Genomic DNA, 19,971 nt, shown 5'->3' with positions numbered 1-19,971 from the left:
AGTTTGTAGAGTTTTCAGTAATAACACCTCTTGTAACCTCCTACAAAACAAGTTCAGACTTTCATGTTTTAATTATTCTAGAACCTACCCTGTTGAGATTGGCAGAAAAAGCAAGTAGAATTATGTATTTTACTAGGGAGAAGATGAAGACCCTGTCCTAAAAACCCCCTCAGCTTGAGTTGGTGTGAATGGCTCCACCAGGCATGAGTGCGGTTGGAGAAATTGGCACCAGGAGCAAGCAGGCTGAAAAGAGGGGACTTGTGTGCCAAGCAGTAGCATCCAAGTGTCTGCCAAGAACTGATAGGATCCAGAGACTTCACCGTCCTGCTGAATCTGCAAAACCTGATACACTGAGCACAGACACTCTGCCAAATCTGTCCAAACCCACTGGCATCAGCCATGGGTGTTGCACAACGCAGGCAACATCCATGAAGGTGGCTATATGCAAAACTACAAGATTGTCTGTCTATCTGTCTGTGGATATGAATATATAAACACACACACACACACACACACACACACACACACACACACACACACACACACACGTTTTAATGATGAAACAAAACGATCTGGAGGGACTTTCTGAACATCCTGACACATCAACACACACCTCTGCTTTTAGGTAACCAGCTGGGGTTGGTCTCCCAGCTCCTGCTCCACCCATCAATGCAGATGTTTGTGAACCACAGGAGAGAATAAATGAATGCAGTGTGCAATGAGTCCCTGGCTATTTTTAACAGCATAACAAAAGGTATCTAATAAATGAAGTTGAGTTCTGTGCTTCCCCCAGCCTGATCCCAGAGAAAAGGGGATATGCAACAACCCTTTATTGCAAATTTAAATGTCTATGTTTTCGTGGATATCACCTTAGCAAGGGTGCCTGATGCTGGATCCAGACTTTCTAAATGACAGACTTAGGTATGTTTCCAGTGTGATATTTTTCAAGTGGCTGTCACCATAAACAGAGGCATGCCCAGACACAGACACGGGGATACCCCAGACCTGGAGAACTGGAAGGGGGGAATAGGACAAAGTACAAAGATGCCAGATTCCTCACCCAAGCTTTTGAACCACAGTCTAAGGATCACAGCCTCTTCTTGAGACATTCACAGTGATGCCAAATCAGTAGCCTGTCCCTCTTCTAGCAGTGTCAGAGGACTGACTCGTGCTCCTCCCAGCCTGAAGAAACACCAGGACCACCAAACTCGACCCCAACAATAAAATGACTTCTGTGCCACTCATACCATCTTGGCTCCAGAGGCCACCAAATTCAGATGGCCCTTCATGTTCTCCTGTCATCTCCATGGCTCATATGATCAGACACGAGTCATCTCCAGGGAGAATCTACCAGGAGTCTGTTCAAAACAGCCTTTATTTTCAAAACTGGGCCTGCTTTCAGCATTTGCCCGAGTTTCCCCCCTTCCTGCCTCATCCCATCTCCCTGCTTCTACCTGCCAGATGGATGATCACTGTCATTTTCCAGAAAAATTTAAATTGTGTTGCCTATTTACAGCAAAAAATTGACCAAAATGAGCCACCCAACCACTTGTGCAGGTACTGGTCCTGGTGAGTGTTTTTGATAGGACCAGCAGCACCTGCTGAGGGGGTTATCCTGCAGCGTGTTCCACTCCCAAGCACTCCCCACGCCGTGGAATCTGCTGCACTTTTCTCAGGAAAATAAATGCCTTCGCTTTTGGGCTTCAGTTTGAGGCAGAGACCACGTCAGATTGTTTCTGAATGAAACAGAGGACAAGGTAAATGGAAGTTGTGCTTTGATGTTAAAAGGAAGTAGCTCTTTTAGAAGGAACAGGCTTTCAAAATCCTTCCACATCGGCCGGATTTGCAGGACCTCTTGTGGTTAAAGCCCGGACTTGCAGCAGTTCCACGTTTTTGCTGCTGGTGGGAGCGCACCTGAGGCTTTTTCTCTCCAGCTGTGCAGAAAGGAATGAGAGGCTTTGACTTGAAATGTCAAGCAGCAATGTTCGTGAAAGGAAATGCTGTGCTAACAGGCATCTGGTGCCAAATAACACTATTTTGCAAAATAATAATACACAAGTAATAATAATTTTTATAATAATATTCGCAAATGTTATTTGGGAGGTAACACATTTTTTACAGTAATGTTTGCAAAATAATAATAATAAGCAAATAATTTTTCTGTGAATTTAAGCTTATAAAAATAAGTTGTTCTTTTGCTGTATCTCAAGCATACCAGTCAAGAACCATGAAATGGAATTGTCTGGCAGAGTCACAAAACCACAGAATACTCCGAGCTCGAAGGGACCCACATGGATCATTAAATTCCAGCTCCTGACCCTGCACAGGACAGCCCCAAGAGTCACACCAAGTGCACCATGTATTAAATTGCTTTTAAAGGACATAGCCTCACCAATTAATATGAAAAAAACCCACCCCAAAACCATGGGAAGAGATCCTGTTATTTTAGCTGCCACTTCTTAGCTCTGCTGTGCACCCAGCAGTGAAACCAGCTGAGAAGTGGGGCTAGCAGCTGTCCAAGCTTCTTCTCTAGCCTCCCACCAGCTTTTCCTCTTGCCACCACAGCACTGCAGGGCAGGAAGGAAGCTGTCCAACGCCACTGCCACAACTTCTCCTTCCCTGAGGATGTTTTTGTGGGAATACTCCAGCTCATGCCATCGCATCATTGACCATAACAAGCACTGTGGCCCCATGGCAGGCAGGGAATGGGGTTTGGAGGTGTGAAAAATGTGAAAAATGTGTATTTTATGATAGGCTTTTCACAAATATTCAAATGAATACAATATGTGTTGTGTTAGAAAGTTATGCTGTATTAATTCTCTAAGTAGTGTGATAAATATAGTTTTAGGTTATAACGAAATATTAAAATAGAAGCTATGCTATGTAGAATAGATTTTTTTAAAGAAAGGACTTGCACTGAGATAGCAGCCACAGGACACCTAAATCTTTCAGAGAAAGAGAATTTATTGCCCCATTATCAGGAGAAATTAACTTCTTCCTGCCTCGCTCTGGCAGGACGATGCCATTAGGATTAGGAGGAAGAAGCTGACAATGACCAGACCAAATCCTGTGTTTGAATGGAATGTATGCATCATGTATGAGGTGTATGAATATGCAACAGGCTATTGTTTTTAAGGGTTAATCCTCTGTTAATGTGGGTCCTTTTTCGGACTTATGCTGCCCATAAAAAGGTACCCGGACGTCCATAACTCTTTGTTTCTATTATCTCATATTGTCCTAATCCAAATTGTCCAAAATTTTTATTACTCTAATTATATTGCTATTTTTATAACCATTTTATTACTATTAAACTTTTAAAATTTTAAAAACAAGTGACTAGCGTTTTTCACAGAGGGCAGTAGCTGTTGTCCCAAAATGGGTTCTTTGACTTGGTATGCCAGAGGCCAATCCACACAGAGAGTTGAGGTATTTGATTTACTCACAGTTCTGCACAGAAAAGTTCTGCAAATCCTCAATGCCAGCACGGCAACTACCAAAACCTTTAAATATTTATACATTTTAGTAAACAAAGGCATTGATATTCACTGGCTAAAAGTTACATAGTTCTCTTATTAATTAGTATTCTGTCTTCTGCTTATTAATGATTCTCTTGCTTCTTCTGCTAATCAGTCCCATACTCAGTCTTTCCCTTCTTTTGGGCCCGTGGGTTTCCTGAGTCCGTGAGTTGGTGAGTTGGTGGTCACCATCTCCTCCTGCCAGAATTACATTTTACCCAATCAGAGCTGGTTCAGCACAGTTGCTGAGCTGAACTTCTTTATTAGGTTCTTCCTTATCTTTGGGGTCCGGCCAAATGTCCTTGTGGCCCATAAATTCTGCATTCTTTGTGTCCGCTATCAGCTGCACATCCTTCTCCCCAAGCTCTGTTAACCTCCCCCGAGGTGGGAGATCACCTCGAGCCCTAAACCTTCACAAGGTAACCCTACCCACAAACAATTTGTCCTTTTAATACCCGGACGCCACTCAGGGACTGCTCGTCAGCCATAATTTCACGGGTTAAATCCCCTTTCCTGTTGATTAGGGTTGGAAGCACGCGAAGATCAGACATCCCCCAACGTCCTTTCTTAAGGAAATTTCCAGACATTCCACGTTTTGCACCAATTGGAGCCAAAGGGGAGGCACGGGCCCGACCGATCCCTCAGCGCTTCCCGCCAAAGCTGAGGGCGGGGCGGGGCTGGGGCGGGGCCGGGGCTGGGCCAGGCGCGCGGGTTTGGCGCGCTGGGCGGCCCGCGCTTCCCGCCGCGGCCATGTCTCGGCAGAGCACCCTGCTCCGCTTCTTCTCCAAGGCCGCGCCGCCGGCCGGCACCGAGCCCCACAGCGAGCCCCGCCGCCGCCGCGCCTCCGGGGAGCGGAACGGCCTCCAGGCCGCCGGCAGCCCCCCGGGCGGGGCGGGCCGAGCGGCGGCGCGGCGCGGCGAGAATGGAGAGAAGGGCGAGGGGGGCGGCGCGGCCGCCAAGGCCCCCAAGGCCGCCAGGTACCGGCGGGGACGGAGGAGGCCGCGGAGCGCGGCCGCGGGAGGGGAGGGCGGGAAGGGGAGGGGAGGCGGGACGGAGCTGCAGCCGTCGGCGGTCGGAGCGGGACCCGCGGGGTGTCCGTGTGTCGTTGTCGCCCCGTGGCTGCCGCAGTCCCCGCTGTTCCCCGGATGCGTTGCCCGGCCGGGCCCGCGGGCTGGCCCGCAGCGGCCTGTGCTCCCGGCGGGAATATGGGACACCTGCGGGGCGGGCCGTGCGGCCGGGCTGTGCTGTGTGGCAGTAGTGTTGCGCTCGTGTTTTAAATTTGCTTTCCGTGCTGTATCATCGAGTGACACAGTGGGTCGGGCTGGAGAGGAGCACAGTGGGGTATCTGGCCCAGGCTCTCTGCTCGAGCAGCGACATCCCAGAGCACGTGGCACGGGGTTGTGTTCAGACAGTTTTGAGTACCTGCAGGGAGGGAGGCTCCGCCTCTCTGGCCAGTCAGTTCCAGTGTGCGGTCACACACACAGTCAAGAAGTTCTTCCTTGTGGTCTGGCGGAACTTAGTGCCCTTTGTCTCGTGTCCTTGTGCTTGGTATTACCAAGGAAAGCCTGGCTCCATCTTCTTGGCAATCCCTCATTTAGGTACTTATACATATTGATGAAGCTCCCTCTCAGTCATCTCTCCTGGGGCCGAACAGGCCCAGCTCCCTCAGCCTTTCCTCTTAAGAGAGATGATCCTTTCCCATAATCATCTTTGTTGCCCTCTGCTGGACCCGCTCCAGGAGCTCCATGTCTCTCTTGTGCTGAACACCGTGATGGCAAGTGTCCCACATGTCAGCAAACTGAGTGTCACTGGTGGTTGGGCCACAGCCTGCAGGAGGGTCCCAGCCATCATCTATGGAAGGGTGGCAGTGGCTGGGGTGAAATCTGTGGGAAGGAGGAGAGAGCAAATAAAAGCTGCACCAGGTGCTTTGCAGTGCAGGTAGAGTTTTTTATTTATTCATTTTTTGTAGCCTGAGGGGGTTTTAAGTCTTACTCTTTTCTTTAGGTGCCTGGTTGAAAATTAGTTTCTACAGGAAAAGGGCATGTAGTGACAGGGCAAGGGGAAATGGCTTCAAACTGAAAGAGAGTAGGCCTAATTAGATTTTAGGAAGAAATTCCTCACTGTGAGGTTGGTGAGGCACTGGCACAGGTTGCCCAGAGAAGCTGTGGGTGCCCCACCCCTGGAAATGTTCAAGGCCAGGCTGGATGGGGCTCTGAACAACCCGGTCTACTAGATGGTGTCCCTGTGCATGGCAGGGGGCTGGGACCAGGTGATCTTAAGGGTCCCTTTGAACCCAAACCATCCTGTTATAAAGCTCTGTCTCTGTGGGAATCCAGCAGAACTTGGAGGAGCACATTAAAAAAAATTAGGAGAAGAGTTGGTGGTGGTATGGAAGAACTTTGGAAGCCTCTCAGTGGGTGCCATCTGAATTACAAAGACCATAAGGGGGCAAAATGCTCAGCAGCAGTGTGCAATGACATTTATGAAGAGAACTGTTCCAGATGTTTGTGTTCCTTAAATGACACATTTGTTGTCTCTGCAGTGTCTCCTGTGAGTATTCTCCTGGGGACTTGGTGTGGGCCAAGATGGAAGGCTATCCCTGGTGGCCATGTCTCATATACAACCACCCCACTGAAAGGACAATAATCAGAGGAAAAGGAAAATCCACTCGTGTCCACGTGCAGTTCTTTGATGAGAGCCCTACGAGGGGTTGGATCAGTGTTAAATACCTGAAGCCATATAAAGGTAAGAGATAGAAACAAAGCTGTTTGAAATGGAAACATGCCACTTGCTTTGGAATTACAGGCTTGGAATATAGGATACATTATTCTCCATAGAGAAGGAGCAGCAAAACCAAAAGTAGAATTGAGCATGTTTTGTGCTTTGTAAGTGACCAGTTTTTGAGGGTTACAGGTACATTTGTGTTTATACAGTTCTTGAAACATAAAGCACTAAGCCCTTTCATTTATTACATTAGAACAACTAATTAAGCAAACCTAAAGCTTGCTGATGTATGGAGGCATTTCCTTTATTTCAGTATAAAAATGATGTAGAAGATAAATCCAGTATTTCCAATTTTAGCCCTGAAATCCCTAAAGTATTAGGAGTGTCAAACCCAATTTTTAAGCAGCTATTTAGGAGCTGTAGTATGTCCAGAATTAAAAGGCTTAGGTCCAGGATATTGGGTAAATAAAATTAGTTATTAGCAACACTGCTGCAGTGTTGCTTCTCAGCACTGCAGCAGTTTTGTAAATAAAATATATAACTTGAGAATTAAGTGTTGGGTAGTGCTTGTAGTTACAGATCAGAATTGGTGTTTGTGCTACTGAAGAAATGACATGGCTAACTAGTGAAAATCGAATGTAATCAAGAGTTAACATTTTGCATAATAAATTTCACCTACTTAGTAAACATAATCTGTTTTCCCCCTTTTTTCATAATTTTACTGTTGCTGAAAACTAAATCATTGGCTGTAAACTCTCTTGTTAGTCAGATACTTCATATGTAATACAGTATTTCTGACACCCTGTTGTGTCACTGAAAAAACCTGAATTTAAATAGTTTATCCCTTTTTACAGTCAGAGTTCCATCTTGGGATCATGTAGCCACATTTTTGTCTCCTCTGTACTTCAGTGTGCTGTACTTCAGCCATAGTTTTAAGTTAAATGTTATTGCTGTGAGTGTTGGCATAATTTATTGCAAGTAAATTGGTCCATGGTTATATGTGTCTTTCCCCAAAGTGTTTGAAAACAATAAAAATATTCTGAGAACTTGTAGTTGCACTTAGAAGCAAATGCAGGTAAGGGAAATAATTCTGTTTACCTAAAGAAAATAGCCAAAACTAAGTTTAAGCACAGGTACACAGATCTATCACAGGAGAAGTGTTGAATGCAGAGCAGATTAAAAGCATTCAAAATACCTATTTGCTTTAAATTAAAATAAAAAGCATTTTTATACACAAAGGAAAAGTGTTTGTCTTTGGGTAAGAAAATGGATAAATTTCTTGGGTTCAATTATTTTTTGTACCTGAGTAAATGCAGACAGCACAGGGCAAGACCTGTAACAGGTGGGCAGGGAGAAGTGGAGGCGCATAGTAGTTGGTTAAGTGAATATGCAGGTGTTGCACCCTTGAGTGTTCAGCTCAATTATATGAGAAGATTTTTCTTCTGATGTTGTTCAGTCGCTTTTAATATGAATGCAAAATATTTTTAGACTGTCCCGTTGCATTTGGAAAACTAAAAGGGAAATCTGGATTGTTAATGTGTTGCCTTTGTGCTGTAGAAGCAGCTACTTGTAACTCCCTGCTTTGCTACTGGGAACTCGGAGTTGATTGTGAGTCAGAATTTTGTTTGAGCTGTTTCTGGGGTGTTTGGCCTCCTCCAGGTCTGCTGCCTTTGTCTGCCACTGGTTTAGAGCTGAAGCTTCAGTCAGTAGTGGTGGATGATGGGGCTGACCAGAGTGGGGAAAAGGACCTGAAATCAGTCTGCAGAGTGGTTGGCTTTGGGTTTGTGCTGTGTGCAGGAGGTGGCAGGAGGGGCTGTGCAGGAGGAGGAGGGAATGCAGCAGTTATTAATAGCAGGCTTTGTTCACTGCCCTGCAGTGGCAGCCTGAGTGGCCAGCGTGATTGGCCATCAGCTAATCTGGCTAATGGGCTGGGGCTGGATGCCTGGCTGCACTCACAGCAGCAGTTTGGAGGCCAGCAGAGCTTTCAGGTCTGTGCCATAGGTGGCTTGTGCCTAGAAAGTGAAGATAACTCTGGCTGAACTTATCTGTCGTTGCTAAAACAGCCCTGTGGTCTCAGTCAGGTGTGTCTGCTACTCTGCCGGTGTTGAATTCAGTGCTAACTACAGTGAGTGTGAGTCAGAGCTCAGCTCAGGAGTGCTCACATGTGCTAATGAGTTACTCAAATAGAAGCAATTCTTCAAGTGTTCATGCAGGTAGGCATTTCGTTTGTGAATGTGTACACTTTCCCCAGGGTTAGTTCATCAGGATGAAGGAGTGATAGATTGCTGTTTTTAAGATGTGGTGGGAATGAGTGGTAGCAGCACGGAAGTTTAGTTATCTGAATATGAATGCTTGTTGTCTGAATGCATTTAAAAGTGAACTAGGAGCACTGGTTAAATGCTAGACTTAAGTCTAGCATTTAGCACTTGTTCTTGACAAATTTGTGTTTTTTGCAGGTTCATCAGACAGGGAGACAATGAAGGGAGGTATGTTTTACAGCACAAAGCCTGAAATTAAAAGAGCCATGGTGCTGGCAGATGATGCCATGAGCAAAGATAAAACCAAGAGGCTTGAACTGGCAGTCTGCAATGAGCCTTCAGACACAGAGGAGGAAGAGGAAGAAATGGAGGTAAAATGTTTCTTAATTGCTGTCATTTGCAGAAATATTGCTAGAACTTAGAAGCTGTGACTTGGAGCTAAGCATGGAATATCCTGCAATTCTGTGGTACAGTAATCACAGCTTATCTCCTCGTTAATCATGCACACACATGTATCCATTTGTCTTTTTTTGTACTGCTTCTGTGTTGTCAGGTCATATGCTGGTCTCTCATCTTTTCTAGTTGGAAAGACAAGTCTCTTTGATGTTCTGTATGGTAAGGACTGACCTCAGAATCTACTCAACTTCTCTGACTCTCTTCACTCATCACTCCTTGGTGACCTACTTTTTCACCCAGAAATGCTTTTTTCTGATGCATCATTTTATCTTCTCTATCTGCTATTCATAGTCCAAGGTGCCCTAAGTTTGATCTGGAGTTTTAGTGTATCTTAATATATAAATTTATAGCTTTTTGACTCTTCATCTAAGGCATTAAATTGAATTTTTGGAGCCCACCCTCATCTTGTGGAGTAGCACTAAAATGCCAATTCTTGCACTGTTAACAGCAGTCTTGGTGGAGTAACTAAAAAGTGATGTTTTGTTGTGTTGATTCAGCTTTTATTTCGGTAGCACCATATGCCTTGGAATAGATTTCTTTGGAGAGGAATGGTTTGAGGAAAGTGTCAGTGGGATGACACTCAGCTCATCTACTCAGTCTCCTGTGTGACAGTGCCCTGAGGGACAGGTGCCACTCCAGGCATTGTGTTGTGTGCAATGGCACTTTGTACTCACTATAGTCCCTCCACTGCTGGTTTTCCATTAAAGTTTGAGGCTGAAAAGGCAAATAATGGAGTTGCTTTCCCTTCTCCTACACTTGCCATATTCTTTTTTGTGTAGTTTAAATGCTTTGTTCATCAGCATCACATATGCACAGTAATGAATGAGTCTCTAAAGAACAGAAATAAGAGTGATTGTGCCACTGGCCAGTAGCAGTTAGTTGTCCAGAAAAAACCCGAGTTCTGTTAAGGTAGCTGGAATTGGCTGTGGCTATGCTGTCTCTTGCTTGAAGCATCATAGGTCCTGCGTTATTGCACATTTTTGCACTTCTTTATGCAGCAGTATCTTTGTAGCCAGAATTATCTACAGACAAAATAATTTATTTTTCCAGGAGATGAGTGAAAATGCATCAGGCAACAGTGAAGACTGCAATAGTGAGGAGGATGTGAAAAGCGGTAAGCGAGTGATGAGCAGGGAAAGAGCTGTAAAAGCCAAGAGAAGGAGAGTGTTGGATTCTGACAGCGACCACGATGGCTCTGATGTGGAGTTCAAGCCTGATGGGAAAGAAGCAGCAAGCAGTGAGGAAGCCAGTAGTGGGGTGGATGAAAACGAGTCTTCTGACACAGAGACAGAGGCAGAGAGTGTTGCAGAGAGCCCCGTAAAAGTCCCTTCTAAACGAAAGAGAAGAGAGGTGAAAAAGCCTGCTAAACGGAGTAGCCTGGGAAATGAATGTTCTGAAACACCCAAAAGAGCAGCAACAGTCTCTTCAGAAGCCAAGTCTAAGCTGACATCCTTTGCAGCACCTGAAAATTTTGAATCTCAAGCAAATGCTTGCAGTGGAGGCACTGGTGGCTTCTCAGTGTGGGAGCACGAAAAGCTGGACTGGCTACAGGAAGGGAAGAGGAGAGATGCGCACAGGAGGCGTCAGGGTGACCCTGACTACGACCCCTGTACTCTCTATGTGCCCGAGGATTACCTCAACAAGTGCACGCCGGGCGTGCGGAGGTGGTGGCAGCTCAAAAGCCAGAACTTTGACGCTGTGATTTGCTACAAGGTGGGAAAGTTCTACGAGTTGTATCACATGGATGCAGTCACTGGCGTCAATGAGCTGGGCCTGATCTTTATGAAGGGCACCTGGGCCCACTCGGGTTTTCCAGAAATCGCGTTTGGCCGATTCTCCGATGTCCTGGTGCAGAAGGGCTACAAGGTGGCGCGCGTGGAGCAGACGGAAACGCCCGAAATGATGGAAGCACGCTGCAGGTCCGCGGGCCACTCCAGCAGGTTTGACAAGGTGGTGCGCCGGGAGATCTGCAGGATCATCACCAAGGGAACCCAGACCTACAGCGTCATGGACTGCGACCCCTCCGAGAACCACAGCAGGTTCCTGCTGAGCGTGAAGGAGAAGGAGGACGCGGCCGGGATGCGCCTCTACGGCGTCTGCTTCGTCGACACCTCCATGGGGAAGTTCCACGTCGGCCAGTTCCCAGATGACCGCCACTGCTCCAGGTTTAGGACTTTGGTAGCTCACTACACCCCTGTGCAGGTGCTGTTTGAGAAGGGGAACCTGTCTGTAGACACACAGAAGATACTGAAAGGCTCGCTTGTTTCTTGCATTCAGGAAGGGCTGACCTCGGGTTCCCAGTTCTGGAATGCATCTAAAACACTAAAAGTCCTTCTTGAGGAAGGATATTTCAAGGAGAAGCAGAATTCTGAAAATGGATGTTCTCTGCCCTCTGTAATCAAATCTCTGACTTCAGAGAGTGACTCCCTGGGATTAACTCCTGGTGAAAACAGTGAGTTAGCTTTGTCAGCTCTTGGGGGATGTGTCTTCTATCTCAAAAAATGTCTGATTGATCAGGAGCTGTTATCACAGGCAAACTTTGAGGAATATGTCCCTGTGGATATCGCTACTGCAAAAACCATGAGTTCAAGTAGTTTGTTTGGCAGAACTGGCCAGCGGATGGTGCTGGATGGAGTCACCCTGATGAATTTGGAAGTCCTGCAGAATGGAACCAATGGAAGCACAGAAGGTACTTTGTTGGAAAGGATTGATTCTTGCTGTACACCATTCGGGAGGCGACTCCTGAAACAGTGGCTCTGTGCTCCACTTTGTAATCCTAAATCCATCAATGATCGTTTGGATGCTGTTGAGGACCTCCTGGCAGTGCCAGATAAAATGTCTGAAGTCACTGAGTACCTCAAGAAACTTCCTGACATTGAAAGACTGCTCAGCAAAATTCACAGCATTGGGTCACCACTCAAAAGTCAGAACCATCCTGACAGCAGGGCCATCTTCTATGAAGAACTCAAATACAGCAAGAAAAAAATTGCTGACTTTCTGTCTACCCTGGAGGGCTTCAAAGTAATGAATGAAATTGTCGAATTCATGGAGGAGTTTGCCAGTGACTTCAAATCCAGAGTCCTGAAGCAGCTGGTCACCCGCAAAGCCAAAAATCCCGATGGCCGCTTCCCAGACCTGAGTGCAGAGCTCACAAGGTGGGACACTGCCTTTGATCACAACCAGGCTCGGAAGACAGGAGTCATTACCCCCAAGCTGGGCTTTGACCCCGATTACGACAGAGCTCTGGAGGATATCAAAGCTCTCGAGGAGGACCTTCGGAAGTACCTGGAGAAGCAGCGCAAGTTGCTTGGGTCCAAGTCTGTGCAGTACTGGGGGACAGGCAAGAACCGGTACCAGATGGAGATCCCAGAAAGTGTCATCTCCCGTAACCTGCCCGAGGAGTACGAGCTGAGGTCGAGCAGGAAGGGCTACAAGCGCTACTGGACCAAGGAGATCGAGAAGATGCTGGCTGCCATGGTGAACGCCGAGGAGCGCCGCGACGCTGCCCTCAAGGACTGCATGAGGCGCCTCTTCTACAACTTCGACAAGAACAGCAAGGACTGGCAGACAGCTGTGGAGTGCATTGCTGTGCTGGGTAAGAGCTTTGCTTCCTTCTGACACAGTAAAACTACCCCTGTGTTGATGAAATCTGATCTGGGGAAGCTCGTTGCCAGCTCTTGACTTGTGTTTGAAAGCTCTTGATTGTGGTAAGGGCTTTGATAATTGAGAGTGATGCCCTGTTTCATTCCTGTTGCGTGGTTGTAGATGTGCAGCCAAGGGTTTCTCCCAGTTCAGTGTAGCCTGGTGGGCCTCTGCTTCCAGAGTCTTGTGTGTGGATTAGTGGCTTCTTATTAAATGGAGCTATAAGAATCTAACCTGCTGGTAAATTTTTTTTCTATCTGAGCAGGATGCTTTCTGGCCATCCTTCAAAAAGAAGTGTGTTCAATGTTGAGCCTTGAAGAAGGTAGTCTACTAAGAAGGCTTCCCCAAATCCTTCTTAAATTTCTGGGATAGAAGAATCTTCTGTATTCCCTTCTCAGGACTGGCATACTTCTGTCCTGTGGATTTTCTGCTAGGACGAGGCACTCTGGGATGTCTTTGTTCCAGGGAAAAATAAAAGCAGTCTCTGAATGCCACTAGAGCAGAAGAGGGAGGGCAGGCAGGGAGTGTTGGCTGGGAATGGATTTGCTGGGAGAGCTGGGAAGCAGTCACATCAGCTACACCACAGCTCAGGGCAAGTGCTGAATTGGTTCCCAGCAGAGAGGAATTCAGTGTCCAGGCTCAGCTGTAATGTGTGTACATAAAGCCTCTAAAATCATGAACAGTCTCATTGTGTAGGTGATCAGCTTTTAGAACCTTGGGGCTCAGCTAACTAAGGGGTCTTGTGCTGCTGCTTCCTGCTGGACACACAGAGTTTTAATATTTATACAGTTTTCTTCTGGCAGCTTTCAAGCAGAATTAGGATTCTTCACAAAGTAATTCACTGTCACAGAAGCTGATTTCCTCCTTACTAAATGAAAAATGAAAAACCAATGCAATAAAGTATTATTTTATACATGAACTTTTGAAATTAAATAATGGGGATTTTAAAGACTTTTGAACTAAAATAACTACAGGGGGGAGCATTTTTATCATGACATCTGTAGAAATCTGGAAGGAATGAGCAAAGACACTGTAAATATTCCTACCTTTTACTCGTTCTGTAGTCCTTTGTGGGTGTTTCCCTTATGAGGAAAATGGAATAAAATAGAAAATTGTTTCTACAAAATTGCTCATTGTTCAATGAGTAAATGAAGTCCAGTGTGTGAAGAAATTTGAAAGTGTGACTGACTGGAATTTCTCTTTTTTTTCTAGATGTCTTGATGTCCCTTGCTCACTACAGTCAAGGTGGTGATGGACCTCTGTGCCGACCTGTAATCCTGCTACCTACAGATAATGCTCCTCCCTTCCTGGAACTTAGAAATTCCCGCCATCCATGCATCACAAAAACTTTCTTTGGGGATGATTTTATTCCCAATGACATTGTGATAGGCATCAAGGATGAAGGCAGCAGCAGTGAGGCCTCCTGTGTGCTGGTAACTGGCCCCAACATGGGTGGCAAATCTACGCTCATGAGACAGGTGATTGTCATGTGTCCCAGGGTACCTCTGGGGTTTGGGTGAGGGAATTACAGGGCCTGGCTGTCATGGGTGTCACAGGAGGTCCCAGAAGTGGCCTTCTGGGTGTGCAGCAATTGCACAGGCTGGTAGAAAGTGCTCATCTTCAGAGAGATTTTCTGCTCTAAGGAGGGATAAGTGTTAGTTGTCCTAGGAGAGTTGGTTGGGAAGAAGTGATAGAGTACCATCTATCTTTTTCAAGTGACTTACCCAGGACTTGGCATCAGCTGGCAAAAGATGCTTCTGCAGGTTGAACAAGCTGAAACTAGAGATCAGCAGGGAGATTGCTTTATAAACACTCCTTGCTGTGATAATTTGTGTTTTGAAGGCTTTCAGAGTAGTTGAGTCCTGCCAGAGATGATGCTGCTGCAGCCTGGAGCTGTTAAAGCAGCGGGAAGCTTTATGTACTCCAGTCCCTGTTTTAGGGGAAACACAGCTTTGTGCCCTCATTGTGTGCGTGGACCTGAAGCTGCAAGCACCAGTGCAAATGTGAGTGTCCCTGTTTGCTGTGCAGGCTGGTCTCCTGGTGGTCATGGCCCAGCTGGGGTGCTACGTGCCCGCGGAAGCCTGCAGGCTCACGCCCATCGACCGCGTGTTCACGCGGCTCGGCGCCTCCGACAGGATCATGGCCGGTGAGTGCCTGACACACAGCTGCACAGGGGGCTGCTGGCACCGACTTGCTGCTCGTGCTTCGAGTGGCACGCTGGAAAGGGAACAGTATTTTGCAGGGAGAGCTGTGCACTCTTTTGCTGTTCAGAGTGGAGACAGGATAGTACTTAGGCTTTATTTTTTTTCATGTGTTCGTCTGTTTGATTTTTGACAGACTCAGGGGATCATTTCCTAATGAATTTTAATATTAAAAGCCTAACTCCCAGCTGGATGCAAGTCTGAGGAATATCTTTTTTTAGAATTGATTATATTCCACTCTCACTGATACCTTTCTGTAAGTGTTCTGAAATAGGACAGCGATTTTGGGGCAGCTGTTGCACAGGAGTTGTTTTTGTACCTTCCTGCAAGGACTGTAGAAGTCCTTTGTTTCAATCAGAATGCCTTGTTTTTGAAATCTGATTTCTTCTGATGAGGAAGAGAGGCAGATGTCCTTCTTGGAAGTGGTAGTTGACAGTTCTTGGACTATTTTGTTCCTTTAATGGAGAGGAAGACAAAAGTGGAGGATGACACGACAAGTGGAATGGTAAAGTCTGCCAGTGGTGATTGGCAAAGTGCCACTGGGCTAGAAAAATAAAATGATTGTTGTGGTAAGAGTAGTATCACTGCTCATTAAGGAGGGCACAGGTTTTCTGTGATCTCTCTGCTGAAAAATGTGGGTCAGTGAATATGAAAGGAGTTAAGCCCACTGAACTTGTTGCACAGAAGGAATTTGGAAATGAATCATTCCAAGTTCTTAATTAAAAAAAATATTTACACTTCCCCAAATCAAGGCTTTTCTTCTCAGCTAGAGAATGTTATTAAGGCTTTCTTTGCCCAGCTCATCTCCATCTTGTTTAATTTCAGTACAAGAAGGAATCAAAAGTGTGGAAGAATACTTATATGCTTATGGTAGAGATGAGAAGGGCCCTTCCTTCAGGAGAGATGATCTGGCAAAATGTAGCTTTTTTTTTTTTTTTTTTTTTTTTTTTTTTTATAATTAACTGAGGACTGTACTTCTGATTTGGCATTTCACATTGTGAGAAGGGTGGTGAACACTGCAAAGAATGAGCTCTGAAATCTGTTCTTGATGCATTTGTTTGCACACTGTGTAGATAGGAAAGCACAGAAAAAGTTGTTCCACAGCAGTCACTTTGTAATGGATGTCAGCAGGACTTTTATGAAGTTAATTTTTTTGGTAATAAAATTTTAGGGCTTTATTTTCTGAAGAGAATAAATGGTTATTCTTAAATATTGTTAAAAGCATTAGATCCTGATAATTTCTTTAAATAAATGGATTTCTTTAAAAAAATGGAAAATCAGGATTGGTGGACACTGCTTAATAATTCATGTTAGAAAACTTATGTCAGAGCAAAGCAGTGCTCATGCAGCAGGAGTACAGGAAATAAATGCTTGCCTTTAATGGAATAAATTGCATTAATTGCTGCTACTTGTGATTATTTGTAATGATCTCCACAAAGAGCAAGTAAATCCCGACTTTGTAAGTGTGGGTTTATCATGTGCAAGGGTGTGAATAATTATGTACTTCTGCTCATAATCTCCTAAAACCAATTTCAGGTGTAAATTTCAGGCTTTGTATTATCTGGGACGCTGAAACTCCCATGAGATGTGTGAGCCTTAGCAGCAGAATATTGCTTTTGTCATACTTCATTCGAGGAGAGAACGTACAAATAAAGCCTTTATTATCCAAATAGTTCCCTCCTGACATCACAACCAAACCAGTAATTCCAGTCTCTCAGTCTTTGATTTTCTGCTTGTTTTTTGCTGGAAAGCCACACACACCTTCAGCCTGTCCTCTGCATTCAGAGCAAGAAAGGGACAAAAATTCTCCTCATTGTAGCCTTTGTTCCCCTCTTTTTGTCCAGCTGTTACTTTTGACTGGTGCTATTAAAAGTAAGCAGGTCTGTTGGCCTGAAAACTTAATTGTGCATGTGCTTATTCCTGTACTCTTAAAGGAACCAAAACTTGTTTTTTCTGGCAAATGGGAACCTGTTGTTTTCACACTGGAAAAAAAGTGTCATGTTTTTGTTCATCTTCAGTTTGCTATTGAGTTTCACTTTAGCTTAACCAAGATTCTAGTGCAGATTAAATGAGGTTTTAGTTGTGGTTCTCAGATCTTTGACTACTTCATGGCTTTTTTTTTTTTTTTTTGTCATTTCCTTTAAAGGTGAAAGTACCTTCTTTGTTGAATTGAGTGAGACTTCCAGCATTCTGCAGCATGCAACAGAGCACTCCCTTGTTCTCGTGGATGAACTGGGTAATTAGACTATTTTGTAATAGATGGAAGCTAAATCTGAGGGATGAAAGACTGGCTGCAAGGTTTTTGGGCTGTCTGAATGGCAGCCAAGTACACAGGGCCAGTTTCACCATAATGATGCTGGTGTTTAACTGGTGTGTCAGCCTCTCTAATATGAATACATCTTGGGTGCCCTGGGAACTCATCACCACCTCCCACCCCCAGTCATTATTACCCTATTTCCAGCTGTGGTTTCCTGCTTTTGCTTTGCAGCAAACCTCAGGAGAGCAGAATCTTTTTTTTCTGCAGTGCAGAAGAGGGTGATTGTTATGGGGCCAACACCCAGGTCACCTTCCCCTGGTGCTGGTGGCTCTCACCCCTCACTGCTGTTTGTTTGTATTGCACACAGCAGGGAGGGGAACAAACAAACACTACAAATGCATTGCTGCATTTGTCTGTAGGGTGTCTGTCTGTCCAGCAGCAGAACTGTGGATTGACTTTTCTATGCCCCTTGTGCTCCTGAGTGTGCCACAGCTGTCCCGTTGTGTCCCCAGGCAGAGGCACGGCCACGTTTGACGGCACAGCCATAGCGAGCGCGGTGGTGAAGGAGCTGGCCGAGAGGATCCGGTGCCGGACGCTGTTCTCCACTCACTACCACTCCCTGGTGGAGGACTACTCCCACAGCAGGGCCGTGCGCTTGGGCCACATGGTACGGCTGGCAGGATGGGCTTTTCCCTGCTGGGACTTCTCCTGCTTTTCTGTGCTCTCTGCCCTGAGAAACGGGTGTTTTGGGAACAGGACATGATGTCCCATGCGCTTCTTAGGCTGCAGGTCAATATTGCAAACTCTAACTTGTGACTTGCTCTTCCCAGGCATGCATGGTTGAAAATGAGAGTGAGGATCCAAGCCAGGAAACGATTACGTTCCTGTACAAGTTCATTGAAGGAGCCTGCCCAAAGAGCTACGGCTTCAATGCAGCAAGACTTGCAGATATTCCAGAGGAAGTCATTCAGAAGGGGCATAGAAAAGCCAAAGAGTTTGAAAAAACAACCATCTCACTGAGAATATTTAGGTAAGGCCCTGGGTTTCTGTATCTAAGTTGCAAAGGGCTTCTAGGAACCCATTGTAATATTTGGGCAGTGGCTTTTGCTCAGTCACAACACGAGGGGCAGTTAGAACTACTTTTGTGAACATCAGAGGATCATAGAGAGGGAGGGAGGGCAGAGATGAAGAGCGGTATTTTAAGCCTTGGGTCACTGTGCCAGTCTGAATTTGCACACAGAGGTGCTGGGGGGTGGGTTGTGCTGGCAGCCTTTATGCCAGGCCCAGTACCCACGTCTCCTAAAGCTGTTGCAGGAATGGCAATCTCTAGGTCTGCCCCTCAGTGTCCCTGTCAGTAAAGGTGGTTATTTCCCTCAGGTACCTGTGCCAGGTGGTGGATGGAGCAACCTGTGATGCAGGCGCGGTTCGGAAACTCACGGCGATGATCGACCGGCTTTAGGAACTCGCACGGGTTTCTCAAGAAGGTGGGAGCAGACAACATTATGATCTAATAAACTTTATTTTTTAAAAATGACCATTTTTCCATTGTCTTTCCTAGGAAATTAAACCCTTTAATTCATACCTACCCTCTACATAATGGTTATTGAGTACTCCACAATATATTAAGTCTAGATGTTATGGTACATGCATACACTTTCAGGCTGTTGATTACCCACTGTCACCAATACACATAAATGGAAAAAAGCTATGAAACTGTATAGGGCTGTATATATACTTGTCTCAGCTTCATTAGAGCAGGAAATTGCTGTGATTTCCAGCAGGTTATGTAAGTAATGTCCAGACTGTTCAAAAAAAACTATGAACAGAGTAAAAGTACAAGACTGTTTTGAGGAGACTTTCTACTGTGTACTTTAAAACATAGTAAAATTTCTTTCACAAAACTTAGTTACATGGGTACTTTGTTTTATAGTGCATTATAGTCTAGGAAGTCTCATTAAAACACTCGCTTTTCTTTCTTTTGTTAGGGTGGTTTGAGTACAGACTATTGCTGGGGCAGGGGAGGAGATTATTCTAACTTCAGAGGACACCAGAAAAATTGCTGGATATAATTTAAGATTAGTGTTTTCTCTTTCATAGAAAGAACGTACATACTGGGACATGAGTACAGTTACAGCAAGTCTAGGTGTGCTAACAAAACAGGACACATTCAAGTACAATAAGATTTTTTGCTTGAAATTAGAAACAAACTACATGAGATTAAAGCATTAAAATCATATTTCTCAATCTGAATAAATGTTAAAAAAATCAAAAGAAATGCAGAAGTGCTAGCTCACATTTTTACCATGTTACAAAAGCGATTGGTACCCATGTCCATAAAGGCAGCAACAAAGAATGCTGCTTGTCTACAGAATAGTACTACTGCAAATTGGACTGCGTTTCAATGCTACTTGTAAAAACACCAGCTCTCAGAAGTTGGTATCTGTACAAAATTGCAGCTTATTTTTCTTCACTTCTGTCCCTTCAAAGTCTTTGTTTACACAGTAATGCTAAAACGCCCAGTTCTGTTATCCTGAGTCAACATATTGCCACTTTCTTTTTTGGTAGGTTGAGCTCCATAGTGTCAACACCTCACACATCCGCTTTAATACAGTCTCTTTCTGCAGAAATGGGCAAGTGTAACTTCCTCCAAAAAAAAAGTTTTAATAGTTATGATATTAGAATGGCAGGACTTTCTTTCTGAAAAGGAATTCAGTTGTGCTGCAATGTATTAGATTCTATAGGTGGAGCAGAGTCATATAGTGTATCTGTATCGTGTGTAGGCTCTCCGGCAAGTGTACAAGGATTGGACAGTGTTCCAGCACCACAGTCACAGAAAAACCTACAACACAGAGAGACAGCTCTTAGTGGCCATGCCCTCCTGCTCTGGGAGCAGCCCCACACCCTGGCTGGGAACGTAC

General features: G+C 45.3%; 2 protein-coding genes across 4 annotated transcripts in view; one reads left to right on the top strand and one right to left on the bottom strand.

Moving 5' to 3' along the window:
* The first annotated feature begins 4,250 nt into the window (after window positions 1-4,250).
* Window positions 4,251-18,587, top strand: MSH6 (mutS homolog 6). 2 transcript variants are annotated; one of them, XM_059840843.1, is made up of 10 exons: window positions 4,251-4,492; window positions 6,058-6,260; window positions 8,696-8,868; window positions 10,004-12,548; window positions 13,808-14,073; window positions 14,624-14,741; window positions 16,943-17,032; window positions 17,566-17,720; window positions 17,884-18,083; window positions 18,431-18,587. In XM_059840843.1, the coding sequence occupies exons 1-10, from the start codon at window positions 4,266-4,268 to the stop codon at window positions 18,510-18,512; spliced, it is 4,059 nt and encodes a 1,352-aa protein (XP_059696826.1). In that variant the 5' UTR covers window positions 4,251-4,265; the 3' UTR covers window positions 18,513-18,587. The 2 variants fall into 2 exon arrangements, with proteins under 2 accessions (XP_059696826.1, XP_059696827.1); XM_059840844.1 differs by lacking the exons at window positions 4,251-4,492; window positions 6,058-6,260; window positions 8,696-8,868 and adding an exon at window positions 8,924-9,112.
* The window catches only part of FBXO11 (F-box protein 11), a 68,563-nt gene continuing 67,145 nt past the window's right edge, over window positions 18,554-19,971 (bottom strand). For both annotated transcript variants that reach the window (XM_059840845.1, XM_059840846.1), the window contains exon 23: window positions 18,554-19,892. In XM_059840845.1, the coding sequence (XP_059696828.1) occupies window positions 19,763-19,892 (130 nt within the window). In that variant the 3' untranslated portion in view covers window positions 18,554-19,762. The remainder of the gene's footprint in view (window positions 19,893-19,971) is intronic.

Source organism: Haemorhous mexicanus, chromosome 3, assembly GCF_027477595.1.
Source record: "Haemorhous mexicanus isolate bHaeMex1 chromosome 3, bHaeMex1.pri, whole genome shotgun sequence".
Classification (NCBI taxonomy): Eukaryota; Metazoa; Chordata; class Aves; order Passeriformes; family Fringillidae; genus Haemorhous; species Haemorhous mexicanus.
This window is presented reverse-complemented; position numbering and strand designations above follow the sequence as displayed.

Bases quoted from the DNA above. Each gene is read 5' to 3' on its own strand.
- MSH6 (XM_059840843.1), top strand. From the start codon at position 4,266: ATGTCTCGGCAGAGCACCCTGCTCCGCTTCTTCTCCAAGGCCGCGCCG. The intron at 17,033-17,565 runs GTAATTAGACTA...TTGTGTCCCCAG, and splicing joins TGTTCTCGTGGATGAACTGG to GCAGAGGCACGGCCACGTTT. The intron at 18,084-18,430 runs GTAAGGCCCTGG...TATTTCCCTCAG, and splicing joins ATCTCACTGAGAATATTTAG to GTACCTGTGCCAGGTGGTGG.